We start from the raw sequence: 22,936 nt of genomic DNA, 5'->3' as shown, positions 1-22,936 counted from the left end.
GCAATAATGGGAATGCAGTGGGGAAATATTAGAAATAATAATATAATATAATATATGGACTACGCGTTTTTTTAAAGAAGCTTGTGAGATATATATATGTGGAAGTTAGCTGTAATAAAAGATAATCTCTATTATATAATTAATATATTTGCGTATTTTAATCATAGATATCTAGACCGTGAAAAAAGAAAAAAAAACTAGGAAGCTGCTCGTCGAGTCGTGACGTCACCATCGGCTCTGACAGCCGACGTTGCAGCCATGGAGGAAGTAAGAGGTAAGTGAGCTCTCCTGTTCGCGTTATTTGTTTAAAGTGATCTGTTTCAGATGTAGAAAACAGAGCTACAAAGTGGTGCAGCTTAGTCACAGCGGAAACAGATTATAGTGAAGAAAGGACCGAGTTTTGGGGAGCAGCATCCATGTTGTTAATTTAGCCGGCGTTTTGTTTGTTGTAAGGGGTTCAAATCAGCGCTTGTTGTTAACAATGGGCAATTAATTGACATCACACATATTTGGCTGTCTTGACGAGCGTTTGTAGTATGTACAGTCGGAAGCTAAGTGAAGCAACATTTTATTGAAAGCCGGTGTGCAGGCTCGACTGTAATCCTGCTTACTGTGTGCGTTTCTGTCAATGAACGCTGCATCGTCAGCTGGCCGGTGTTCTGCCAAATAATGTATCCCCAGAGGAATCTGCCCCCCCCCTGCTTTACTTGTTTTTTTTTATGCTGGTTTGTATCCAGGCTGGCTATATTTGATTATTTATCCCTGTCAAAATATGCCACGCCTTTGTCATGCAGCTTAATATACTGGTGTTTGTGTTAACTACTACTGTTAAAGCCTGGTGGTGCATAAAGAAGAAGTGGGTCTACTCTTATCTTCCCCCCCAAAGTGTCTGTCCAGCAGAGGACTTCTTGTTATAAACCGCAAATTTTAGACTACTCTTGCATACTTAGTCAGTATGTATTAATTCATTAGAGACAGAGTAGGGACAAGGGAGGGTCATCGCGCCACCATCCAAGAAAAAAAATTAATGCATACGACTGAATGAATGTCAAACAATGATGTGAATAAGAGGAGATTTAGAAGTGGAAGTATATCCTGTGGGAGACTGAAATATAAGTGAGTATACTCTGTAGTCCAAGGTAAACCCTGCACTACAACACTGTGTATAGCCTGCTTAGTTTATTCAAATCCACAACATTAAACACAGTGTTAAGAACAGAGTGTGCTTTCTCCTTTTTTTCTGTCCCATGATACTATTGGGTAATATTTTGATAATGTAATGTGTATTGACACAAACATTGTTAAACACACATGCCCAGACAGAGTGTGTGCCTGTGTGAGGAATACCATGCCTCTTTTTTTTTTTCAGTTCAAAGGTTTTGGAGGCATTCAAATGTATAGGATTTAGTCAGTATTCACTTTTTCTTTTAAGAATTGAAACAATTTTTTTCCTCCTCAGTGTTTCCACTTACCTGTGCTGTGCAAAACTACGCATGGGGGAAGGTTGGTCAGGACAGCGAGGTGGCCAAACTGGTTATAGGGGGAGACCCACTCGCTCTCGTCGAGCCTGGCAAGCCCTATGCAGAGGTAAAGTCATTACAGCCAAACCAATAATAAGACTGTTCCTTGAAGCAGACATTTACACCCCACTACTCCCACTCAGAGTGTGTTTTGTCTACTGGAGGTTGCTGCAAGAAACTGGAAACGCAACACGTTTAAAAGCAATAACATGTTTTTTTTTTGACTAATTCTAGTTTGCTACAAGATGATTTCAAGCCTCATCCACAGCTCAAATAATAAGTTGACAGAAACATTCATCCTCTTGATGAATAGAGCAATGGTTGATTTAGAAATGTGTATCTCTGTGTGCACCAACTTCAATCAGAACTGAGCTGTTTAGACAGTGGATGTGCTTTTTTAAAAATGTGTTCTGTTACACGACTACAGAGACACATTGTGTTTCTAAGTTTGGTCCAAATTGGACCACAATAACCAGGAGGGGGGAAAAAAACAGTAAAAACATTAAAGTCATGGGTAAGTGATGATAAAGAGGACCACACTTGAGAGGCAGGTATTGTGTCGGTGACAGTCGATGTCTGCATTGTTTAATCTTTAAGATCTAGAACCTGTGCTCTCCAGTACAACGCAGCATCAGCCCGTGCCTTATTTTTAGATTATTCAGGGCATAAAGTGCGGCGTTGTACCTAAGTTTGTTGGCAGAGTGCCTCGTTCTCTTCAGGCCTTTCACGAGCCGTTCCTTATTTAGCTCCAGCAGGTCTGCAGGGTTTGTCGTGAAGGTCATCACTTCCAGTTATGGCAGTGGTGACATTTTCACACACAGCGAGCCACATTAATGTCACATGTCACAGTTTGGTCGTGCTTATCTTCAGAGGGTGCTGGAGACATTGAATCCTACATGACGGCATGCGACTTCATCGCTGACCGCGACAGTGACATGTTGGTCGACCTCTGCTCTCGTTGTTGTTAACGTTAGGTGAGATGATTGGGACGATCTTGCAGAAATAAAAAGTGTAAAACGTGTGTGTGTGTGTGTGTGTGTGTGTGTGTGTGTGTTGTTTTGCAGGAATATAGGCTCACTTAAAAAGCTGTTCTTTATTTAAAGGTTACTGGTTAAACACTTTAAGCCCTGTAGCTGCAGATGTTTGTCCACCAGCAAGTATGAGTCCTTCAAAGACGATATCCTTCATTTACATTTCAGGTAGTAACCCTGTTAGTCAGAGGCATTTACTGAGTGTGTTGGTGAGGATTCCTCCCTTGTTCTAAAGAAAAACACACTTTAGATGAAAGATCAAATGTAAATGTCTGACAGCAGACTTTTTGTTGCCAGAGAATAAAGGAGGCCGAACTGATCATTGGTTCATGTTCATTAACTTTTCAACATTTATTTTTTGTTAACTCAGAGTTTTAGCTCCTGGTTTTTTTTCATGTGCCCTGAGTGTCATTCAGTCCTTCAAAGTCCTCTCTGCCGTGTTTTCCAGCTGTGGATGGGTGCCCACCCGAAAGGTGATGCCCAGATTAAAGACAACAGGATCGCACAGACCACGCTGGGCCAGTGGATCGCCCACTTCCCCGCCTGCCTGGGCTCCAAGGTCAAAGACACCTTCCATGGTCAGCTGCCCTTCCTTTTCAAAGTCCTGTCTGTCAATACGGCTCTGTCCATACAGGCCCACCCTAACAGAGTGAGTACACATGCACCCACGCAGCAATCATTACTGCCAAGAGGGAAATGACTGGACATGTTTTTTTTTTCTCAACGCATCAAACTGTTTGATGTTTGTCTTTCTAAACCCTCTCTCTTTTCCATTGCTCGTGGTTTGGTCAGGAGTTAGCGGCTCGTCTCCATGCTCAGTTTCCGGAGCACTATCCAGACAATAACCACAAGCCAGAGATGGCCATCGCGCTTACTCGCTTCCAGGGCCTCTGTGGCTTCAGACCAGTGGAGGAGATCCTAGGATTCCTTAAATGTAAGTCTCATGGGGACATTAGTGGATTTTGGATTGATCTTAGACAGTTAATGGAGATTAAAAGAAACAACGATGTGGTTTATTGTGTTGAGCACTGAATCTTATACTAAGGGCTTTCCTTTAAAGGGTAAGGGTATGTTTTCCAAAAGAAACATTCAGACCTGCGTGTGTGTGTGTGTGTGTGTGTGTGTGTGTGCGTGTGTGTGTGTGTGTGTGTGTATGTGTGTGTGTGTGTGTGTGTGTGCGCGTGTGCGTGTGCGTGCGTGTGTGTGCGTGTGTGTGTGTCCATCAGTTGTCCCGGAGTTTCGTGCTCTGGTGGGCAGTGAGGCGGCAGAGGAGCTGCAAGGCAGCATGGGAAATGCAGCTGAAACGAGCCAAGTGCTGAAGAAGTGCTTCACAAGGATGATGAACTGCGAGAAGAAGGTGTTCGTAGATCAGCTCAACATGCTGGTCAAGAGAGTCACTGAGGAGGGTAAGGAGGCTGAGGGGTGTCAGGAATATGTTCCTAAGAAAGGAAAGAAAGTTCAATTCCCTTTTTTTTTTTTTTTTCATGAATCAAAACTAGAGAGCAGTCAAGGGGTCAAATCATTAGAAGAGGTTGGTGTAGAAGTGAAGCCTTTCTTTGTTGCACGCTTAAGTCTGTAACACTCCGGGGGGGGGGGGGGGGGGGGTTTCTCAATGTGTTGAAACAATCCTTAATGTCATCATAGTTTACAAACTGGCCTCTTACATAAGGGGTGTTAAAACAGATATCCACCAGTTTGTAAAAAAAAACAATAAAACCCTTCTCTTAAGTTGTGGAACTTTTTAAAGTACAAGTTCACCAAAGAGAAACCACGACTTACAGGTTAACATACAACAACAGCGTCCTGTCAAAGTGGGGACATTTATTTGGCAGTAAAGAAATGAAGAGGGTTTGAAGACCTTTTTAAAGTCATGAAGTGCCAAAAGATCCCAGGAAAGAATGAAACGGGTTCTTTTTGAAATGTGAGGAACAGTTGAACCACCAGGTACAGACGGGTCAGTGGGCTCCTTCATCTCAGAGACAGAGCCAGTTCCTTTTTTTTTTTTTTTTTTTTTAAATCTACCACCAGAAATCTCACACACACACACACACACACACACACACAGAAGGAGGCTGTGAAGCTAAAGACGTCACATGGAACGACTGCAGGGTGTCTTACTCACACACGATCCCGCCTGGCTGTTTGGGGTCCATGCAGGTGCGGCAGGGAAGGACACGTCGAGCAGTCATGGCGAGCTCTTGCTCCGCCTCCACTCCCAGTACCCCGGGGACATCGGCTGCTTCTCCATTTACTTCCTCAACTACTTGATATTGGATCCTGGACAGGCCATGTTCCTGGGAGCCAACGAGCCTCACGCATACATTTATGGAGGTAAGATGGAACTTTTACACTTTGTCCAAACTCCGGTGATCCTCCTGTGCTGTGACATGAGAGATGCTCAGTGGGAAAGTACTGAAGGATAAGCTGACATTGTTTTATTCGATGGTCCTGTTGATTGATTTATACCCCGATTGTTAGAGGTCATTCTGGGAAATCAACACCTGGAAAAGTGAAAAGGAGGAGAAATAACTCCTGTGATGCATCTAGGATCCAACACTGATTTCATTTCACATTGTGTTTCTATCTGAGGATGGATTTGATGACTTCAAGCCCCTGTGAGGAGCTTACTCATACTGATATTCACACTGTTGCCTCTGTCAGACCGACTGAAGTAAATATCTGAACCACTGTGAGAGGAAGTGCTGAACTGCACATTGCTTTGAAAACATATTTTCACAGCAAACATTCTTGATGAATGATGCAATTGACGAGAGGAAGCAGGTTGAGATTTAAATCAACACTTCTTACATATGTACAGGACACGAATCAACTCAGAGAAACCAGGTGCTGCTTGTACTCGGGTTGCCAAAACAACTTAAAGTTCCTTAACAGGAGCTTTATAGAAGAGCGAGTCGCCCACTCTGCTTGTCCAGTACTTGTCATCTAAAAGTTCTTCCCTCTTTTTTTTCTAAAAAAAAAAAAAAAAAAAACAACCCAGACTGCATCGAGTGCATGGCCTGCTCAGACAACACCGTGAGAGCCGGCCTCACACCGAAGTACATCGACGTGAACACGCTGTGTGAGATGTTGAGCTACACCCCGGCTCCCGCCAGCTCTAAAATCTTCCCGTGTGTACAAGATGCCTCGGACCCCTTCGTGTCCCTGTACGACCCCCCGGTGCCAGACTTCACGGTCATGAGGATACAGGTAGGAAAACCCTTACTCCTTACAACATGATAATCAATAAACAATGAGAAACATTTCCACCTCTTTAAAAGTTTGTAAAGTTCCTGTGGAGTTTAACCTTAACAGCAGCATAAATATTCAGTTAATTTCCAGTTTATAAAGTCACCCAACATCAACTTGTCCTCACGTAAACTCGTGCTAAAGAGGCGTGTGTTACAGTCACGATGCACACATCCTGTCCCTCAGGTCCCGGCCTCAGTGAAGCAGTACACCGTTGCCCCCGTCGACAGCGCCAGCATCCTCCTGGTCATTGACGGGGACGCCACGGCAACGTCTGCCGCCGCCCTCTCTGACGTCACGCTGAGACGCGGCACCGTCCTGTTTGTCTCAGCTAACGAGAGCGTCGCCCTGCACATCACGTCCCAGTCGGGGATGAACATGTTCAGGGCCTGCTGCCTCCTGTAGCTGGGAGCGAGGGTGAAAAAAGCCTCCAGCCACCTGTGTGCTGCTTCCCTCCGGTGTGACTCGGCCAGATCCACTTTGTGTTACGGAGCGAGCCAAACGATCGCGTCGCTCCGTGTGAAAGGTAGCACACTGGAGGTTGAAGACACAGAGTGTTGATGCCCGTCTGTGCCCGCTGCTCCCCCTCAATCCCAAACCCCACCTACCCTTAGCTTTTAAAAAGAAGCCGTTTTTCATCTCCACTGGATTTGAACTGGTTTTAACTTTTCTACCTGTAGTTGTGCACTAACATCTTGTAAACACATGGAGGAAGAGTTCATCCTTCCTAATCCGTAGGTGCTGGGTATGTACTAATAACACAAATATTGTCACAACACTGAAAAGAAACATCAAAGTTAACGACACTTTTCAGATCATGCCATTTTTATACGGCTCATGATGAAGGATTAAGAAACTTAAATAGTTCATTTCTCTCTCTTTGGTAGAGAAACTTCAAGTATCTTCATCTGTTGAGCAGCTAAACATCTTCAGATGAAACCTAAAGAAAGTAAAGTTAAAACCAAACCCTTTTGATGAAGACACGCGGGATATGATCGTACGCTCCAGATGAACTAGCAAACATTTTCTTTGAGTTTTTTCCCCCCAAAATCATCACAAAAATCCCTCCATCCTCTGATGCCTGGAAATCACCCAGAGATTTATAAATATTTCTACTTGAGAGGTTTCTCTTCAGTGTTGTCGACATTTTCCCTTCTATTCCTAATACACATTTTTAACCGCCACACGATGATAATTACAACGGTGATGAAGTCAGACTGCACTGCAGCAGGGTGGGGGAAACGTTTACACTGGTGCACTTTACCACCACTCGCTGCTTCGTGCAGCTGCAGCATCACTGAGCATGTCTGATATATTCGCCAGCAGTTGTCTCTCTGCAGGGTGCAACTTCCAGTTTAATCACGTGAGTTTAGCTTGAACTCTTAAAAACCCACCTCTGGGTTACATTCATTCTTTGTTGAGAACATAATATAGTGTAATGCTGAGATGCCTGTGCATGTTTGACTCAGAGCAGTAACACTGGAGCTGGAGAGTGTTACTGCATTGAACTGTTACCAGCGCATGTTTACAGTCTGGAAACTTCTGCTCAAAGGAGGGAACAGTCGTAGAAATCCATAAGAAACACAAAACAAGAGCAAACAAAGAAAGACCACTAACTATCTTCATCCCATTCAGCACGCCAACATTAGATCCAGGAATGTATCTTTAGAAAACGTTCACTTCTATATGCCTGAAAACAAAGAGTTGTTCCGGTACCAGCCACAGTGTAAGAGATGATCCTGACGCAGCCTGGAGTGCTGATTCTGCAGGTTTACAAGTCGAGGCACAGATCCAACAGCTCTTTAAAAACGACGAGCGTCTCCCGCTCCAAAGCAGCAACACAAAGATATAGAACAAAGTCAAGATGGTCACTCAACTGGAAAGTAGCTGTGCATACATGACAGTGAGGAAGCTTGTTGTTATCCACATGGCGCCCTCTGCTGGTGATAGTGAATTGCTAATGCAATACAATGAAAGTCAAATGAAATGATATTTGACTAGTGAATAAATCGAATAATAAAATTAGTCGACACATCGGCTTGATGATTTATCCTTCGGGCTCTTAATAATAATGTAATAATACTTTAAACTGAAAAACTAAATTAAAATCTTTTTTGTTTGCACACTTCATCAATCACAGAAGGATTAGTGCTGACTGAGGCCTGTTCACAGGGGCTCGGCGTTGATTCCTTTAGGTCAGGAAACAGGTACAGCAATATTAAAACAAACTGTAAGAATACAGGGTGAGTGATTAGCTGTTTAACTTGTTTGGCACTGAGTATCAGCCAATACTCAGGTTATGATACTGGAAACAGAAGGCGACGTATCGGAACAGCTCTTTGAAACAGCACCACTGCTGCTCGTTGCGAAACCTCTCTGCAACGTTCACGTCCTGTACAGTCGTGTGACTAAATGCTGCATTCGATTTTATAGTATTGTAGGAGTTAACACGTCTGCATTTCTGACTACTTGGAGCCACATTTTTCAGATTTTTGCATGTTTTATTGTTTGTATTGATTGGTCGATAGTGACAGAAATGAAGACGCTCTGTATTCTAAGGTCTGACTTTGTACATTAGGACATCATGAGGTTGGTGGTTTGTCTCCACTTTGAGATCTTCTTTGGTCACCACCTTCCGACATGTTGAACTCGTGTTATTTTGGTCCAGTTTATACCAGGGTCCGTTTGTAACGTGTGACGTGGATCTCCCTGTTCTAACAGCTTTTATATGTAGTCTTGATTCCAATGTTGGGAAAGGAAAGTATTTATACAGTACATTTGGAAAATAATTCTGCAGTTTGACCTGTGACTTTGGTGAAATGAACCAACCCTGGTGATGCTCTGTTTCCTTTGTTATTAACGTACCGTGGTGAAGGTCTCTCAATATGCTTCTATAGATGCACTCAAACCTTTATGTTTGTTGTTGTAAAGACTGCTTGAATGGAAGATTATTAACAGATACAAGACACGAGTTAGATCTGGAATAAGCTGCATTTTTTGGAACGAGTAAACAATCATCCTACGTCAGTATTTTTTTATTTTTTTTTGTATGCATAATTCATAAATGTTTCATTCAGCAACTTCATCTCCATGAGGTCACTTTAAAATCTCTCTTGATTATCACACCCTTGTTACTGATCTTGTTTGTCGTCATACTTTATTTGAACGCTGTTCTTCCAAGACTTTGCACCTTTTTTTTTGTTTCTCTTTAACTCGTGTCCTTCCTGTGCACACTGACCTGAAGGCCACAGTGTTTGAACCTTAGTTTAACCTTTGGGAGGAATACTTCCACAATGACCACATGGTGTCATGTTTTTGAGTTTGTTGATTATGTAGCCTGAGTCTGCAGAGAAGGTGTGTATGTAGAAACTGGTTTAATAAAGACTCGTTCTGTTACTGACTCTGTCTCTGCCATTTGTTGTGAAATTACACAAAGAGGAGGTTTCAAATAATATTCTCTTTTAACTGATTAGCTATCTGCTGCATGAAACACCAGCAAAAGATGGAATTGTGTTTTAATAAATTAATTTATTATTAATTAATTTCTGGACAATAATTAATGTTCATATTTTATCTACATTTTCATTTTAACAGATTAACCATCACTATTTATCATGCAGATGAATTCTCCAATCCCAACTGGAAGTTTAACTCTTCATGTTTCTCGAGCGTTCATCAGAGATTACGTCTCATCGTTCTGGACACATTTACCAAATGCACATTATTTATTAACACATTTATGAACTTCAAAAACACATCAGTAGAGCTCACTTACAACTTGAAGGGAACTCAGAAGAAGTGAAAACGTTCTCAGTAACAAACAGTGCTGACAGCTTCACTTTTCAGCATGTCATCAACAGACGTTTAAAAGTTGGCTTTTTACAAAGACGTGCTCATTATGCTGATGAACCAACAGAGAGCAAAGGTTCCCTCTGATGAACCACAAGATACAGCTGCTACAGACCCAGATGTCCACAACCTCGTCCTCATCTTCCTGTAAAGTGCGCGTGTGTTTTTGCAGAGTCGACACTTCAGCGCGCAGATCGTAAACCTCAGAAATCCAAAGCCAAGGATGCCTGAAACAGCTGAAGACCATCACAGCCTAAAGAGAGCGTCGCATTCAGGTGGAACCGTGTGCATTGTCTCACCTCTTACAACCTTCAACAAACTGGAATAATCTATTTGCACATTTGTTCATTTTGGTTCTCTTTGCGTCACTAAAGAGGATTAGAGGATTATCTCATTGTTCTTCACTGATGTAGAAAAAGTTTTGTCATCCTTTAAGTTCCTCCTCACGCTCCTCTGCGTTGTCTCCTGTGAGCTTCACTGTCTGTCTGAAGTGCTCCCACAGAGGGCGCTGTTGTGGAGGATTACAGGCCACTTTAGATTTAGCAGCTTTAATAACAGCAGGTTTGTTCTGCATGGTGTCCAGAGTAAATCTGTGCTTATAGATCAACTCCGGTGTGGGCTGAAGCACACTGTACAGAGCCTGTAATGCCCGCACATCCTCCAAAGCATCATGGGCCTTGTAGTCCACACCCAGTAACTCCCTGACCAGGTTCTCCTGTCGGAAACTCTGGAGGTTGCGGTCCTTCAGCATCTCCCGAGCCAGCGTCAGAGTGTCGACGCAGCCCGAGACCGAAGACTCAAACTCTGCGCGGAGGTCAAGTTCGTCCAGAGCTCGAGCCAGCAGGCGACAGTCAAAGCGGCGGATGTTGTGGCCGACGACGAGAGGGCGTCCGAGCATTCGCAGGAAAGCTATGAAGGAGACGAGGACCTCTCTCAGGGAGTTGGTGAGGACGAGCTGGCGATGGAGGTACAGTCTGTGTCTGCGAATCCTGAAGCCCGTGACTTTGGCCGCTCCTCGCTGCATCCGACAGCGAGGGACCACGTAGAGGTTGAGTGAGTGACCTCCGCTCACCGCGGCCAGCTGGACGATTTCACAACTCTGATCTGGTAAAAAAAAAAAAAAAAAAACATGCAGAGAAAAGACTTCACTTCATGTGGGTTTTTTTCTTTTAGCAGATACTGACACTGAACCTTTAAGCAGCAAATGTAGAACTTCACTTGGTTAAGCAACAATCATATCAAAAACATTGAGACAACAAGGAAATGTGTGATTCAGTTTGCCCATTCTTAAATGTTACAAAGTCAGTTACTTTGATGCACGATTTAAAACACAACTTAAATGAAATGATCATCGCGTTACACCAAGGTGTGCTGATTTCAACTCAGATTAATCAAATTAAACCCTAAAAAAACAAACTCATCAAATGAACACACGCTGACGTTGATATAACTGTGATGTCATAAGTCACATGGTTAATTAAATACGTGGAGCATGAAAACTGAAATGAAAACATGTAAAATGTAAAGGGGCTGACAGTGTAAATTAAATGATATTTTCCTTTTATTGTAGACAGTTTGGATAGATCCATCAGCACAGACAGGAGGCAATAAAACAGTCTTCTAATGTCCCCTTGATGTTTTGATGAAAGGTGCACTATGTAGGTTTGGTACTGAATATTGAAAGTTGGAGAAGTGAAACAATTCTAAACTTTCTGAACTAAATACACAAACTTTATTCAAAAGGGGAAAAAAAGGGTCCCTGGAGCTGAAAGCGACCAGGAGAGTTTCAGTTTCACTGCTGTGGCTCCTTCAGCATCACTGAGCATTTTGTCTTCAAACAGTGTTACAAGGACCAGCTTTTCCTCTGAGGACTGTTTGTATCTTCTTATTAAGACATGTAAACTTCTCTATCAAAACTACATAGGGCACCTTTAAAGTTAAAGATGTTTTATTCAATGGATGTTCATTTCAAACTACAGTAGAGTCTTTTTTTCTCAATTAAAAACAGAAAGTTTTTTTGGGCTACATTAATTTGCTTTTATAGGCTCCTGTTATTTCATAAGCAGAAAGATGGAGGCCTCTTCTTCACACAGTTATCAGTAAAGGCAAATCAATGCTGATTTTAGTTTTCAGGACCCGCAGTGAGTTAGTTGAAATTAAATTATTATTATCTTTAGTGTCAAACAGCACAGAGCAGATGAACAGGTGATGTTCTTACCCAGTCCAGTTGTCTCCAAGTCAAAGAAAACCAGAGACTTTTGACTCTCTTCAGATGATTCGGAGTTTTGCATCCCGCCACTGTCTCAACTTTTATTTAAATAAAACTAATGAAGAGGAAAGTCGACCAAACAAACACAGACTAAAGCACATGACCGGAGTCCTTTCTATCCCATGTTGACTTTCTGTCCGTGGTTCACACCTGGGTTCAAGGTAAGTACTCCGAGCTGTGTGGAAGAAGGGAGCAAGTAAGGAAACGTTTCTTCTTCTCTGAAATGTGAACCGAACGCTTCCTACGCACGATGCTGCCCCCATCAGGAGTAACATCCAACAACACTACTAAAAACCAAGATGGAAGAAGATTGTATTTTGTTTATTGAAATTGATTATTTTTTTATATTTTCAAAAGCATTTTACTTGTTTTTAAAGTGAGCCATTCTTTCCCTTTTTTTAAATAAATTCCTAAACTCCTTTTAGTTTGTTTGTAAAAGTGAAGGTAGACTCCATTACCAACAACCAAGAGTCACTTGGAGGATAATCATGGGACCATTTTTTTTTGGTTTTTGTTTGGTTGTTGAAAATTAGTGCAACATTATCTTAGGTTAAAAAAAAAAAAAGAGGCGCTGGTAGTGTAGTGGTTAGTGTGTGTCTGCTGCATGTACGGTACAAAGGCCATGGTCCTCCAAGCAGGTGGTCCCAGTTTGAATCTGACCTCTCTCTCTGTCCCAGATTTCTGATACACTGTACTGTCCTATCTCTCAAATAAAACCACACAGAGCCCAAAAATAAACCTTCAAAAAAAAAAAGCAACAAGTTGGTTAGAATAATTATATGTTTATTGATTTTTGTTTTAAAAAAGTGCACGATTCACCAGAAGGACAAAGTGTTGTGAAGAAGAGACAAGATAGTGTAAGTTAAGAAAAAGCGAAAAAAGCTAAACAACATCATAAATCATTTCACAGAATAAAAATGATACAGGCCCGTATTTCTTTTTTTTTTTTACCATTACTACAATATTTTGGTCATTGTGGTGAGACTGATTTCTGTAGCTTTGTTAAAATGAGAATGACGCGTTGTAAACAAATCTCATGACAGTCCGTCTTTGAGGGTTCCAATTGTTGTACAGCTCCTGCAGCATCCGGGCGTCTTCCACAGCGTTGTGGGCGTCGTAGGTCTTTCCGAGGTAGTGTTTGACCAAATTCACCTGAGAATTACTGGACAAACCATAAGAGGTATTCTTGCTCAGCAGGAAGGTGTCAAGAAACCCCGACACCACCTCCAGGAACTCCTTCCGCAGGGAGCTCTGTCGCAACACTCTCATGAGCACAGGCGCGTCAAAGCGGCGTGCACTGTGCGCTGCCAGCAGCACGGGCTGGCGGAAGGAGCGGAGAAAGGCGATGAAGGAGGTCAGAGCCTCGTCCAGAGGGATGGTGTTCACAGGTTTCCCTTTGAGGAACAGGGCGCCATCAATGACGGTGAAGCCTGTGACGTTCCGGGCGCTCTCGGTGAGCTCGCGGTGGGGGACAATGTAGGCATCAAAGACCTTCTCCCCACAGACGGCTGATAACTGGATGATGTCACACACAGTAGTGTCTGAAAGTAGAAAAGAGATGAACGGGTTAAAGGGCGTAAAGATAAATAAATGAAGCTGAATGACTATAAATGAACAGCTGTCCGTCGCTGTTTTCAAACATGCAGCCCTGAACATTTCTCGAAAGTGCGTCTTTCCCTGCACGGCTCACTGATCTCAAGATAGAGATGTCACAGATTCAGCTGTGAATATTTCCTGTTGCCTTCACACATCAGCTCACCCTGACAGCTTGCGGAAGTTATACTAGGGGGTGGACAGGAAATCTATCAATCTATCAAGTTACAACAGCCGTGGGTCTAAAATCCTGCCACTCGCATTCACACAAGCAGCTCACTTTTTAAAATTGTCCAGACATTTTCTGGAGTTTTGTGCCTGTGTGAAAACACCAGATGTAATGCTCATCAGACAGCTACACAGGGACGAATTTAAATACTTTGTCATTAATGTTGGTGATGTGCTGCAGGATTATATGACGGCTGTGTTCAATCACACAGAAGTTCTGTGAATTGAATTTGTATGAGAGGAGCTGTAAAGGAAGCTTTATGATGAAACTTCCGCTTTATTCTGTCATGTAATAGCTGAGGCATTATCAGGAAGTCTCAGTTGCTGGTTTGCGGTCGGGCGCAGAAGTGAACTCAGTTGTGTAATTACAATTGTACAAAACGGCTCCGCCCTTTTTCTTTCTAAACCGTGAGCTTTTATTTCTGGAGAACTGGAAGTGATGATAAAGGAGTCACATGTGCACGTGAGAGTAGAGAGCGAGAGAATAGAAAATGAAACACAAGTCTGTTTCTCCCAATCAACATCCAGACTCCACCTGACGCCTGCTGACAGCCGGAGTCTTCGCATTGAACTGATAAAAATAGTATCAGGTCGTGAACACCTAAGATAACAGGTGTAGCTATGGCAACCAAAGAAGGAACAGTTAGGACACTTTTATGAAGAAATAAATACTAAATGGTTGATAGTCCACAAAATGGTGTCATGTGTCAGGGCAATGTTTGAACTACACATATTTACAACTTATTTTACTTTATATTGAAATATTATAATATTCAAAAACAAATCTCTGTAATTAAATAGATGAGAAGTGGCAGAAAGAATTCCATTAAGGATACTAGCCCATGTATTTTAGACTTTAAGGTCAATGATGCAATTTGACTGCAACTCAGAGTAGCATTTGTTCCTGGTTAATCTGTTAACTGTGTTCTGAATACCCAAAACATTTTTCAGAAAATGGTGAAAAAGTTTATGAATCAATCAATAGATCAATCAATCAATCAAATAGTATAGTATAGTATAGCACTTTTCATACAAAGATATATATCGCAAAGTGCTTAACATGATACCAAATCAAACAGTAACAACACAACAAAACAAAATTATTATTATTATTATGGCCTCAAATTTCTTGTTTTTACCCCAATCTGAAAAAAAAAATCTTCATAATTTGGCTTTTTTTTAGACATCACTTTGTGGCTTTTTGTGCCCCATTTGGCTTTTAATTCTTCACTTTTTTCAACCAAATTTATTGGCATTTAAATATAAATTCCAAAATAATTAATAATTATTATATTATATAATTATCAACTGATAATGTTTTTTGAAAAAAATGTTTGTCCATTTAAAAAAAAAAACGAACTTCATTAATTACATTATAACTAATAACATATTGAAAAGCAGAAAAACTCAAAATATTAAAAATATAAAGTGACTCTTACCTAATCCAGTGGTCTCCAAGTCAAAGAAAACGATGGTTTTGAAGTCAGACATCTGCGAGATTTAGAGAGAGAAGTATTTTTAAAAAATCAGCTGTAGTCGTACTGACCTTAAAGAACATCTAAGATTTAAAAAAAAAAGTTAATTAAACAGAGTTATTAATATAAGTAAGCAAAAACAACCTAAAGTGCGAACTCACCGTGGACATAGGGAAGTTAAATCAGCAGATCGTTTCTGTGACAGATCTCATGTGAAGTCAGTCCCGCAGAATCAGCTGTTATAACCTCTGATCCAGCTCGTCCTCAGGGGAGGGAGCCACAGGTGAATCACTGCCGCTGCATTACAAAACCTAACTCACACTCACACTCACACACTTTCATTTTAGTAGAAGAGAAACTCGACGAGGTTTCTTTTCTCCTTCCCTTCAATTTCTTCCAGTTCAACCCGTTCTGCTCGTCCAATAGCAGGCTCACAAACGCACAACACAACAGTTGTGTGTGTTGTTGTTTGTTTTCCTCTGAAGGTGGAATCTTCCTCTCTGTTCGTTTACTTTCACTTTTCACCCGGTGGATGACAGGAAGTGACAGAAAAAAGGAAAAACAGGCTTTTGTTATGGCAACTGTCGCGTAAACAACTCACTAGAATAAAACTTATTCTAGGCAGGCCTATGTTTCAAAATAAAACAAATTCAAGATTTAATAAAGTAGATCAAAGATATGTTCCACAAATAAAAACTATAAACAGGTAAATAAGCAAAAAAAGAGCAATGCTTATTAAAGCTAAAGTAGCTTTTGTAAAATGTTTCAATACTATTTTAATTAAAATCACACATCTTTTTATGGTATATGATTTAGACTATCATATAAAAAATATTTCTTAATATAGATGTGCATTATCTGAATACCTCCTTTTTATTTAGATTTTTTTTCTCCAAATTTTCAGGTATGAATGAAACAACCAATCGGGAATAGCTTTCACCTTAACAGCCAATCACAGCGACTCTGTGTATTAGGGTATCTTGGTAACAGTCAACTTTCAAACTATCATCATCCTGAGCGGACTGCTTTCATATGCTCTACCAACTACAACTGCAAACATTATAGCCTGCCATGAGAAATATGCAAAACTACAGGTCACGTGGCTTCATTAAAACAAATTTCAGCACCAAGCCGTTGGATAAAACATATCATAGCATTACTGAGGGTTCATTCGACTTATACAACACATAACAGTTTGGTTATTTTCATTTCTACACCGCTTGTTGGTTGGTTGTCAGACGAGCTCAAAAACTGGATATTCTTAGAGCTGCAATGCATTATGGGGAGAGCTGCAATGCATTATGGGGAGAGCTGCAATGCACTGTGGCTCATGTAATGATCCAAAAGTACATTTCCTAAAGTGTCAACTTTGCTTGAATATTTCCATTCTATTCTTCTTTTTACTTTTACTGCATCAATTTGGAGAAGTGTGCAGCACTCTTTACTTCATCTACATTTGCAGAAAATATATATATTTATTTTACTTGTTTTCTTCACTTCCTCTTCCTAGCTTCCTCTCCTAAACACTGTTCCTCTGAACTTACATACAATTAAGCATGTAAAGAAAAGCCCTGTATTCACTGTCATTTCTTTTTCCCCCCTCATTACAGCAGCGACTGTAAAAGTAAACACTTAAAACTTTGTTGAAACTTTGGACCCTGATCCATGACCTGGATGCCACTGCCGATTTTTTTTTTAACTTATTTTTTTGCCAAAAACATCTTGGAATAAAATATTTCTCTGAACTTGTCAGGTGTTTGTGGCTTTTGACAAATGTAAAGAGATATTTTAGATGGCTGTTAATATATACTCCCTCAAAAGCCATGCACCTCACTTACACCCACAAGCTCTACTCCAGAAATGGACCTAAGCTTATCTCGTGTGTCGTGTATAAACTGTGTCTACACGTGTCTCATTCAGCGGTAAGTAAACAATAAATTGGAAGTTTTTACGGGCTTACAACTGATGTAGATTGATTTTTTTCGTTACTTTTTCAGAGCACATGAATTATTGATTTCTGTTAGGACCAGGAGACAGTTTCAAACAAAGTCTTAAGAAGTGTATCTGGAGGCAATTACCAACCCTGCTTTTAAGTGACATTGAAGACCAAACACGGTCTAATGAAATGTATAGAAATATCAAAGACATGACCTATTTATTTTAAATGTTCATGAACGTTCTGTATAGACTGTATTGTATGGGGGTTTACAAGTCTTCTGTTTCTGTTTCTTTGGTTCCCCGAAGACAGACTACAAAAAAACATGACAAAGTGTGCTTTAAGTAGTGTGACCTTTAAAGAAACTGAACAATGTTAGAAAATAAAAAATAACAAAAATAACATTTATATAAAAAAGAAAGACTTCCACTCACTTGTGTTTGGCTGCAGTTTTGCTTTTTTAATAAGCAGATGAATTTTCCCCATAGTCTTTTTTTTCTCACAACCATAGACATGTTTGTATCATTAAAAAAAAGAAATATAACACAAATTGCACCTTTTACATAATCGTGTCCAGAGTGGTGCACACAAAGAGACACACAAGACACTTTTTTTTCTGCTTTGTAGCACAAACATGACAGGCTGAGTGTGGCCTGTTAAAACGTTGCCATGTTTAATAGTAGATAATGAACCGTACACAGGATAATATATCCTTTTATAACACCTTTTATAACAGATTCTTTTTAACCAATGTACACCCCAAAAGCATGATCATAAATAGTACATACACTGTGTATAAAAGAGGAACAAAAACAACCAGAAAAGCAGAGCATGCCTTCCAGTGATGGGTACATTCACTTTTTTTTTTATTCCTTTTTTTTTTTTAATATATTTTTTGCCATGTGGACTGTCAGACCATGTACGAAGACCATCCCATCCAAAACCAGCGTGAAGATGTTTGACCTGGAATCACTTTTGTCCTTTCAGCTCGCCTCTGAAACTGTTCTTCTTTTCTTAACAGGAATATAGTTTCTGCTGTAAAGAGACAACACTGGGCAAGTTTCCAGACCTGCATGAAAACTGAGATCAGCAGCCTTTTACTGAGACTCCTAGCTGCAAGGAAAAAGTAGATTAACACTGATTGTGAGATTACAGTAAAGATTGGCCAAAAGGATCTGACCACAGATGCAAAAAGCATAGCTTTGAGTGTTGAGACATCGTTGCCATTGAAGTGAATATTACACTGGCTGTTTGGATAATGTATGGACAGAGAGATTAAGTATATGCAGAAACACACGGACGGTATGAATAAATTGCTACTTGTTTTTGTCTTATTAACAGGTAGATTAAATGCTACTTTTCACAGCCAGAGGTGGGAGAGAAAGAGATGATGGAAGAGCTGCTATTATGGTGAAAAAGAAGAAGTAGAAAAGAAAGAGGAAGCAAAGCAGAACAAGACGGAGGAGGAGAAAAAGACAGAGGGAAAGAAGTCAGCTATCTTCAATTGTCATAATTAATTAAGACAAAGAAGAAGAAGAAGAGGAGGAGGAGGAGTGGTCTGTATGGCTCAGAGGACATCATGGACGGTTTGTGAGTGCATGAGTTTCCCAACAGGTGCAATACAACTCAGACGAATGTCGAGTTTGTTTTAGTGCCACTTGATGACTGAAGAGACTTTTTCACCTTTACAAGACAAACAGGTTTCAGGAGGAAACTGTAATGAGTGTGTGTGTGTGTGTGTGTGTGTGTGTGTGTGTGTGTGTAGAGGGTCCAACACATGCACAAAGTGGGCGTTGATACAGTGGCAGGATTGACTCACCCATTCATTCAGACATGCACACGCATGAGTGCACACGCACACACACAAAAAAGACAGGAAGGAATATAATGGCTTTCATCTGAGCAAAAATAAACCATGAAATAAAGTTGACAGCAAAAACATGACATCTTTGATATCAATAACAACACCTATAATACAGCAATAATATATATATTTATATTTAAAAAAAATTCAAGTCCTGATGTAGTAACACTGATGTTTCTGGATAAAAAAAGAAAAAAAAACTTGCAGGGAAAAAAAACTGATACAATACACTTATGGCTGATTGACTCTGACTCCTTAGGTCAAGTAAATGTGACACCAGACGACACGCAGCACTGTGAGTGCACATCCACAGTTTCTCCTTCTCTTATTTTTTTTAAGGTACAACTGGCTCTGTTCATTGTGAAGTAGGAAAAGAGAAAAAGAAACTGGTCCAAAAAGAAAGAAACAAAAAAAACACAGGAACAAAAGTGGAACCGAATTCCAGACACTTCACTTTGCATAACAGAGATAAGGAAATAGAGATGACTCAGCAATGAACGACCCAGGAGCAGCACTGGACTTTTCTTTCTATGTACACTCTTTTCCTCTGTAACGTAATAATATTAATAATTATAATAATAATAATAATGTAACATACAGATGTAACATATTTCTGTACAGTCTCTTCAAACTGACATAGGAAAAATGTGATGGAGTAGCATGCAGCCTCTTGGCTGGTGTGTCCCGTGTAAACGTGAAAAAGCAGACTTAGCTTGGCGCTGGTTACAGACAAAAATGTCCGCCAGTTCAGTCAGTATGGCTACATTTCTTCTGGGTGGCTGCCCACATGCTAGAAAAGAACGATTGGGGCACGATAAAATTTGGCTTTGCAGGTGTGGGGGTTTCTAAGCTTCTCATCACTCGTCTTTTTCTTCTTCTTCTTCTTCTTCTCTCTCCCCCAGCCGACCCCCTGGACTCCAGCAGGGGTCTAACAGCACTGAGATCAGAAGGACAGCAAACATGGCCGACCACATCTTTTCAGTTCACTGTGTTCACATTAGTTGTCACTTTTTGTTTCCCTCTGTGTCTTCGCTTCTTTTGAAACAGGAAAGGAGCGGGGGCGGACACCGAGGAGGGGACCAAACCTCACCCCATGACCAGCCTCTTTACACCCCGGACTCTCCCTCCTCTCCTTCTCGTTCATCTCAGGTGGCAGCTGGATTTTCCTTCCCTCCTCGTCTTCACACCATGAATTCGTTGCTGCCGTACAAAACCAGCTGCTGAGGCCCCGAGCCGTAGTCCGACTCCCTCCTGTGGCTCCCTGAGGGCTCGCGTGGTGAGCTGCGGCTGAGTCGGAGCCTGTGGCGGGTCTTACCTGCTCTTAGGCTTCCCTCTGCCTCCGCCAGTGGGGCCCCCAGACCACAGGAGGTGAGAAGGGGCCCTGAAGAGGAGGAGCGGAAGCGATAGTGAGGGGAAGGAGAACCAGAGGCATTGGAGGAGAGAGAGGAGGAGGGGTGGTAGGAAGAGGAAAGGGTGGAGGTGGAGTCTGCAGAATCCTGGGAGTCAGGCTGACGGCGCAGAGCTCTTCTGCTTTTCCCCTCTGACTTTCTGGAGTGAAAAGTGCCATGCTCTGTGGAGACAGACAGCAGCAGTGTTAAATACAACACATTGAACACATCAGCTGTGGAAATTACCTTCGTTAAAGTATGTAGATGCAACACTGATGTAAGAGGCGAGTACCTCGTAGCAGACAACAAATCACACACATACCGAAGGGGTCCGAGGTGGCTCCCTCCATTTCCATGGTGATGTTCTCCGAGCTGTCTGCTGTGCCGATGGACGCTTCAGATTCAGGAGTTTCATCGTCTGACGCCCGAGGCTCCAAGATCAGCATCTCATACGTCAGCTCCTCCCTGCACACACACGCACAAAAAGAAACAACAAATGACTGGTTACAGGCCTATTTATTTATTATTAGGTTAGTTTTCTTTTTTTTTGCCCCTTGTAGTTCTTTTAAGCAAGCCTTTAAATGTGCAAAGGCTAAAGTGATTTACTCCTGATAAATGATGTAGTGCATACTTTGTTTATGTGTCCTGAGGTGTTTTATTGCTTTTTGAACGAAGCTGAGGCTGGAAAAGTAGTTTTTGTGTCCCCATTATGGACTGATGCCTCAGCTAAAATAAATGGAATAGTTTTGGCAAGCTAAAACTAGTTGAAGCACCTATAAAAGTTTGATAAAACAACACAAATCATTTTTTGCATGTACTCCACTAATGTCCACATAGTTAAATGCTTCTTACATTGTTTTGGTAGCTTGTGTACAGACTATACAAGAAGCAGGCACTTCTTATGACATTTGAACATTTAAGCAACAGCGACAACATACTTCTCTTTCTGAAGACTCTCGATCTGCTCGCTAAGGATTCGCTCCTCCTGTTGAATCGCCTGTTGCTGCTGCTCGTTTAGCCCAGCCTCTGCTGCATCCTCGCCCCCTCCTCCTCCTCCTCCTCCTCCTGCAGTGTCAACCTCCACCAAAGAGGGCACCTTCGGGCTGAGTGGAGGAGAGGGTGTGTGGGTGCTGCTCTGTCGAACACGACTTTTGCTCTGTGGATTCACATCAAAAATAGGAGAGCAAAGTTTTTTCAGGTCTTTTTGTTGATTGTGACAGCACACACATCTTGTTTGCTAGACACAGTTGGATGTTTTGAACACACACAAACTAAACAGAGGATGTTTTGATCATAGCTCACAACACCACTGCTAAGAAACTATGAAATTTGCAGATTATCAACACAGACATAAGCTACACAAAATTACTCTATCTGCTACACAAACACGCACAGTTAGGTTACCTTAAGTTTAGCTGTGTTAGGCTGCATGTTAATAATTTGCAGAACAAAAAACACAAAACAAAAAGCAGTCAGTAAAGCAAATTGAGAATACTGCTTTCTCAAAGCGCAAAAAAACAAGAATGCAAAGACAAAAACATAGTTGGAGAATCTGTTAAACTGTCGAGCGATAAACAACTTGCCTAATTGTATAGCCTGTGACAAATTTAAAATTAAAAAAATAGTCTTTTTCCACCAGAAACTACAAAGACAGCTAGCTTGATAGCAGCGTTGTGAATAATAACACAGGGATGCTCATAGCAACAAGCTAGGCTCTTAGCTTGGTATGATTTCTGCAAAAGGAAACCCAAGGAAATAACACAATTTAACTTTTCTGATACAAACAACTAAGCAACGTTATAAACTTAATCTTTCTGAAGTCATCAACTGCAAAAGCTTGCTCGTTTTGAAGCTAAAAAAGCTAGCAGCTCCAAGCTAGCTTAGAAAACATCTCCGAGTAGCTTTTTATCTTATTTCATAAGCTCAAGGTGGAATTTGAAAGTTCACTTAGCATCCAGCAACATGTTAGCTGCTGTTATAATTAATCTCTGCACGTTATTTCATTATGAACTACTTCATCCCCACATTTAGGGCCGAGGCTAGTTAAGTCCAATTTAAGTTTTGAAAAGGCAAAATTTTGATTAACAAAGTCCACACAAAGCCACTTCTTTGTTCCATACTAATACCATATCACCCTGTTTCATTTGTAGACTAAAACAACTCAAAAAAGAAAATCACATGGTCCTAGATTAATTCTTTGACACTTTTCAACTAACATTCAATAGCAAATACACAAACAAAATGTCAGCTAAATTAGCGGACAGACAGAACTGACGAGTTTTGGGACAGTATGATTGGACAGTTTAGAAGGACGGATGGACAGGAGGACAGGACTGGTGGAGGTGGGCTGGCACATGGAGTGGTAGGGGCATACATACCGGGGTGGCAGTGCGGGTTATGCTCATAAACCTAACAGCAATTAGTACTGGTTTCTAGAAGGGGGGAGGAAGGAAGGAAGGAAGGAAGGACAGATTAAGGTTAAGGTTTGGTGAAGGTTGTCAAGTAAGTCTGGATCTGCTGATTTGCAAGGCAAATGC

At 41.2% G+C, this 22,936-nt stretch overlaps 4 protein-coding genes across 4 annotated transcripts in view; 1 reads left to right on the top strand and 3 right to left on the bottom strand.

Moving 5' to 3' along the window:
• The first annotated feature begins 202 nt into the window (after window positions 1–202).
• Window positions 203–9,197, top strand: mpi (mannose phosphate isomerase). The gene is made up of 8 exons (XM_079346318.1): window positions 203–274; window positions 1,460–1,587; window positions 3,000–3,200; window positions 3,344–3,485; window positions 3,778–3,957; window positions 4,709–4,882; window positions 5,550–5,758; window positions 5,984–9,197. The coding sequence occupies exons 1-8, from the start codon at window positions 259–261 to the stop codon at window positions 6,200–6,202; spliced, it is 1,269 nt and encodes a 422-aa protein (XP_079202444.1). The 5' UTR covers window positions 203–258; the 3' UTR covers window positions 6,203–9,197.
• Window positions 9,198–9,634: 437 nt separating this feature from the next.
• LOC306825522 (uncharacterized protein) lies at window positions 9,635–12,117 on the bottom strand. The gene is made up of 2 exons (XM_079346317.1): window positions 11,865–12,117; window positions 9,635–10,750 (listed from the first exon to the last, which is right to left on the bottom strand). The coding sequence occupies exons 1-2, from the start codon at window positions 11,935–11,937 to the stop codon at window positions 10,071–10,073; spliced, it is 753 nt and encodes a 250-aa protein (XP_079202443.1). The 5' UTR covers window positions 11,938–12,117; the 3' UTR covers window positions 9,635–10,070.
• Window positions 12,118–12,848: 731 nt separating this feature from the next.
• LOC306825687 (DNA polymerase III PolC-type-like) lies at window positions 12,849–15,789 on the bottom strand. The gene is made up of 3 exons (XM_079346578.1): window positions 15,373–15,789; window positions 15,176–15,227; window positions 12,849–13,456 (listed from the first exon to the last, which is right to left on the bottom strand). Exons 1-3 carry the CDS (start codon window positions 15,379–15,381, stop codon window positions 12,918–12,920), a joined length of 600 nt encoding a protein of 199 aa, XP_079202704.1. The 5' UTR covers window positions 15,382–15,789; the 3' UTR covers window positions 12,849–12,917.
• A 1,792-nt stretch (window positions 15,790–17,581) lies between these two features.
• The window catches only part of LOC306825275 (unconventional myosin-IXAa-like), a 124,949-nt gene continuing 119,594 nt past the window's right edge, over window positions 17,582–22,936 (bottom strand). The window contains exons 42-46 of the mRNA XM_079345908.1: window positions 22,778–22,831; window positions 21,804–21,824; window positions 21,338–21,555; window positions 20,722–20,864; window positions 17,582–20,581 (exon numbers count right to left, since the gene is read on the bottom strand). Coding sequence (XP_079202034.1) covers window positions 20,193–20,581; window positions 20,722–20,864; window positions 21,338–21,555; window positions 21,804–21,824; window positions 22,778–22,831 — 825 coding nt within the window. The 3' untranslated portion in view covers window positions 17,582–20,192. The remainder of the gene's footprint in view (window positions 20,582–20,721; window positions 20,865–21,337; window positions 21,556–21,803; window positions 21,825–22,777; window positions 22,832–22,936) is intronic.

This window comes from Symphodus melops (genome assembly GCF_947650265.1).
Source record: "Symphodus melops genome assembly, chromosome: 6".
Classification (NCBI taxonomy): Eukaryota; Metazoa; Chordata; class Actinopteri; order Labriformes; family Labridae; genus Symphodus; species Symphodus melops.
This window is presented reverse-complemented; position numbering and strand designations above follow the sequence as displayed.

Coding starts and splice junctions, on each gene's coding strand:
- mpi (XM_079346318.1), top strand. Junction 1,588..2,999: donor CTGGCAAGCCCTATGCAGAG/GTAAAGTCATTA, acceptor CGTGTTTTCCAG/CTGTGGATGGGTGCCCACCC. Junction 3,201..3,343: donor TACAGGCCCACCCTAACAGA/GTGAGTACACAT, acceptor TGGTTTGGTCAG/GAGTTAGCGGCTCGTCTCCA.
- LOC306825522 (XM_079346317.1), bottom strand. CDS start 11,937: ATGCAAAACTCCGAATCATCTGAAGAGAGTCAAAAGTCTCTGGTTTTC. Junction 10,751..11,864: donor CTTGGAGACAACTGGACTGG/GTAAGAACATCA, acceptor TTTTTTTACCAG/ATCAGAGTTGTGAAATCGTC.
- LOC306825687 (XM_079346578.1), bottom strand. Junction 13,457..15,175: donor CTTGGAGACCACTGGATTAG/GTAAGAGTCACT, acceptor TTCTACTTTCAG/ACACTACTGTGTGTGACATC.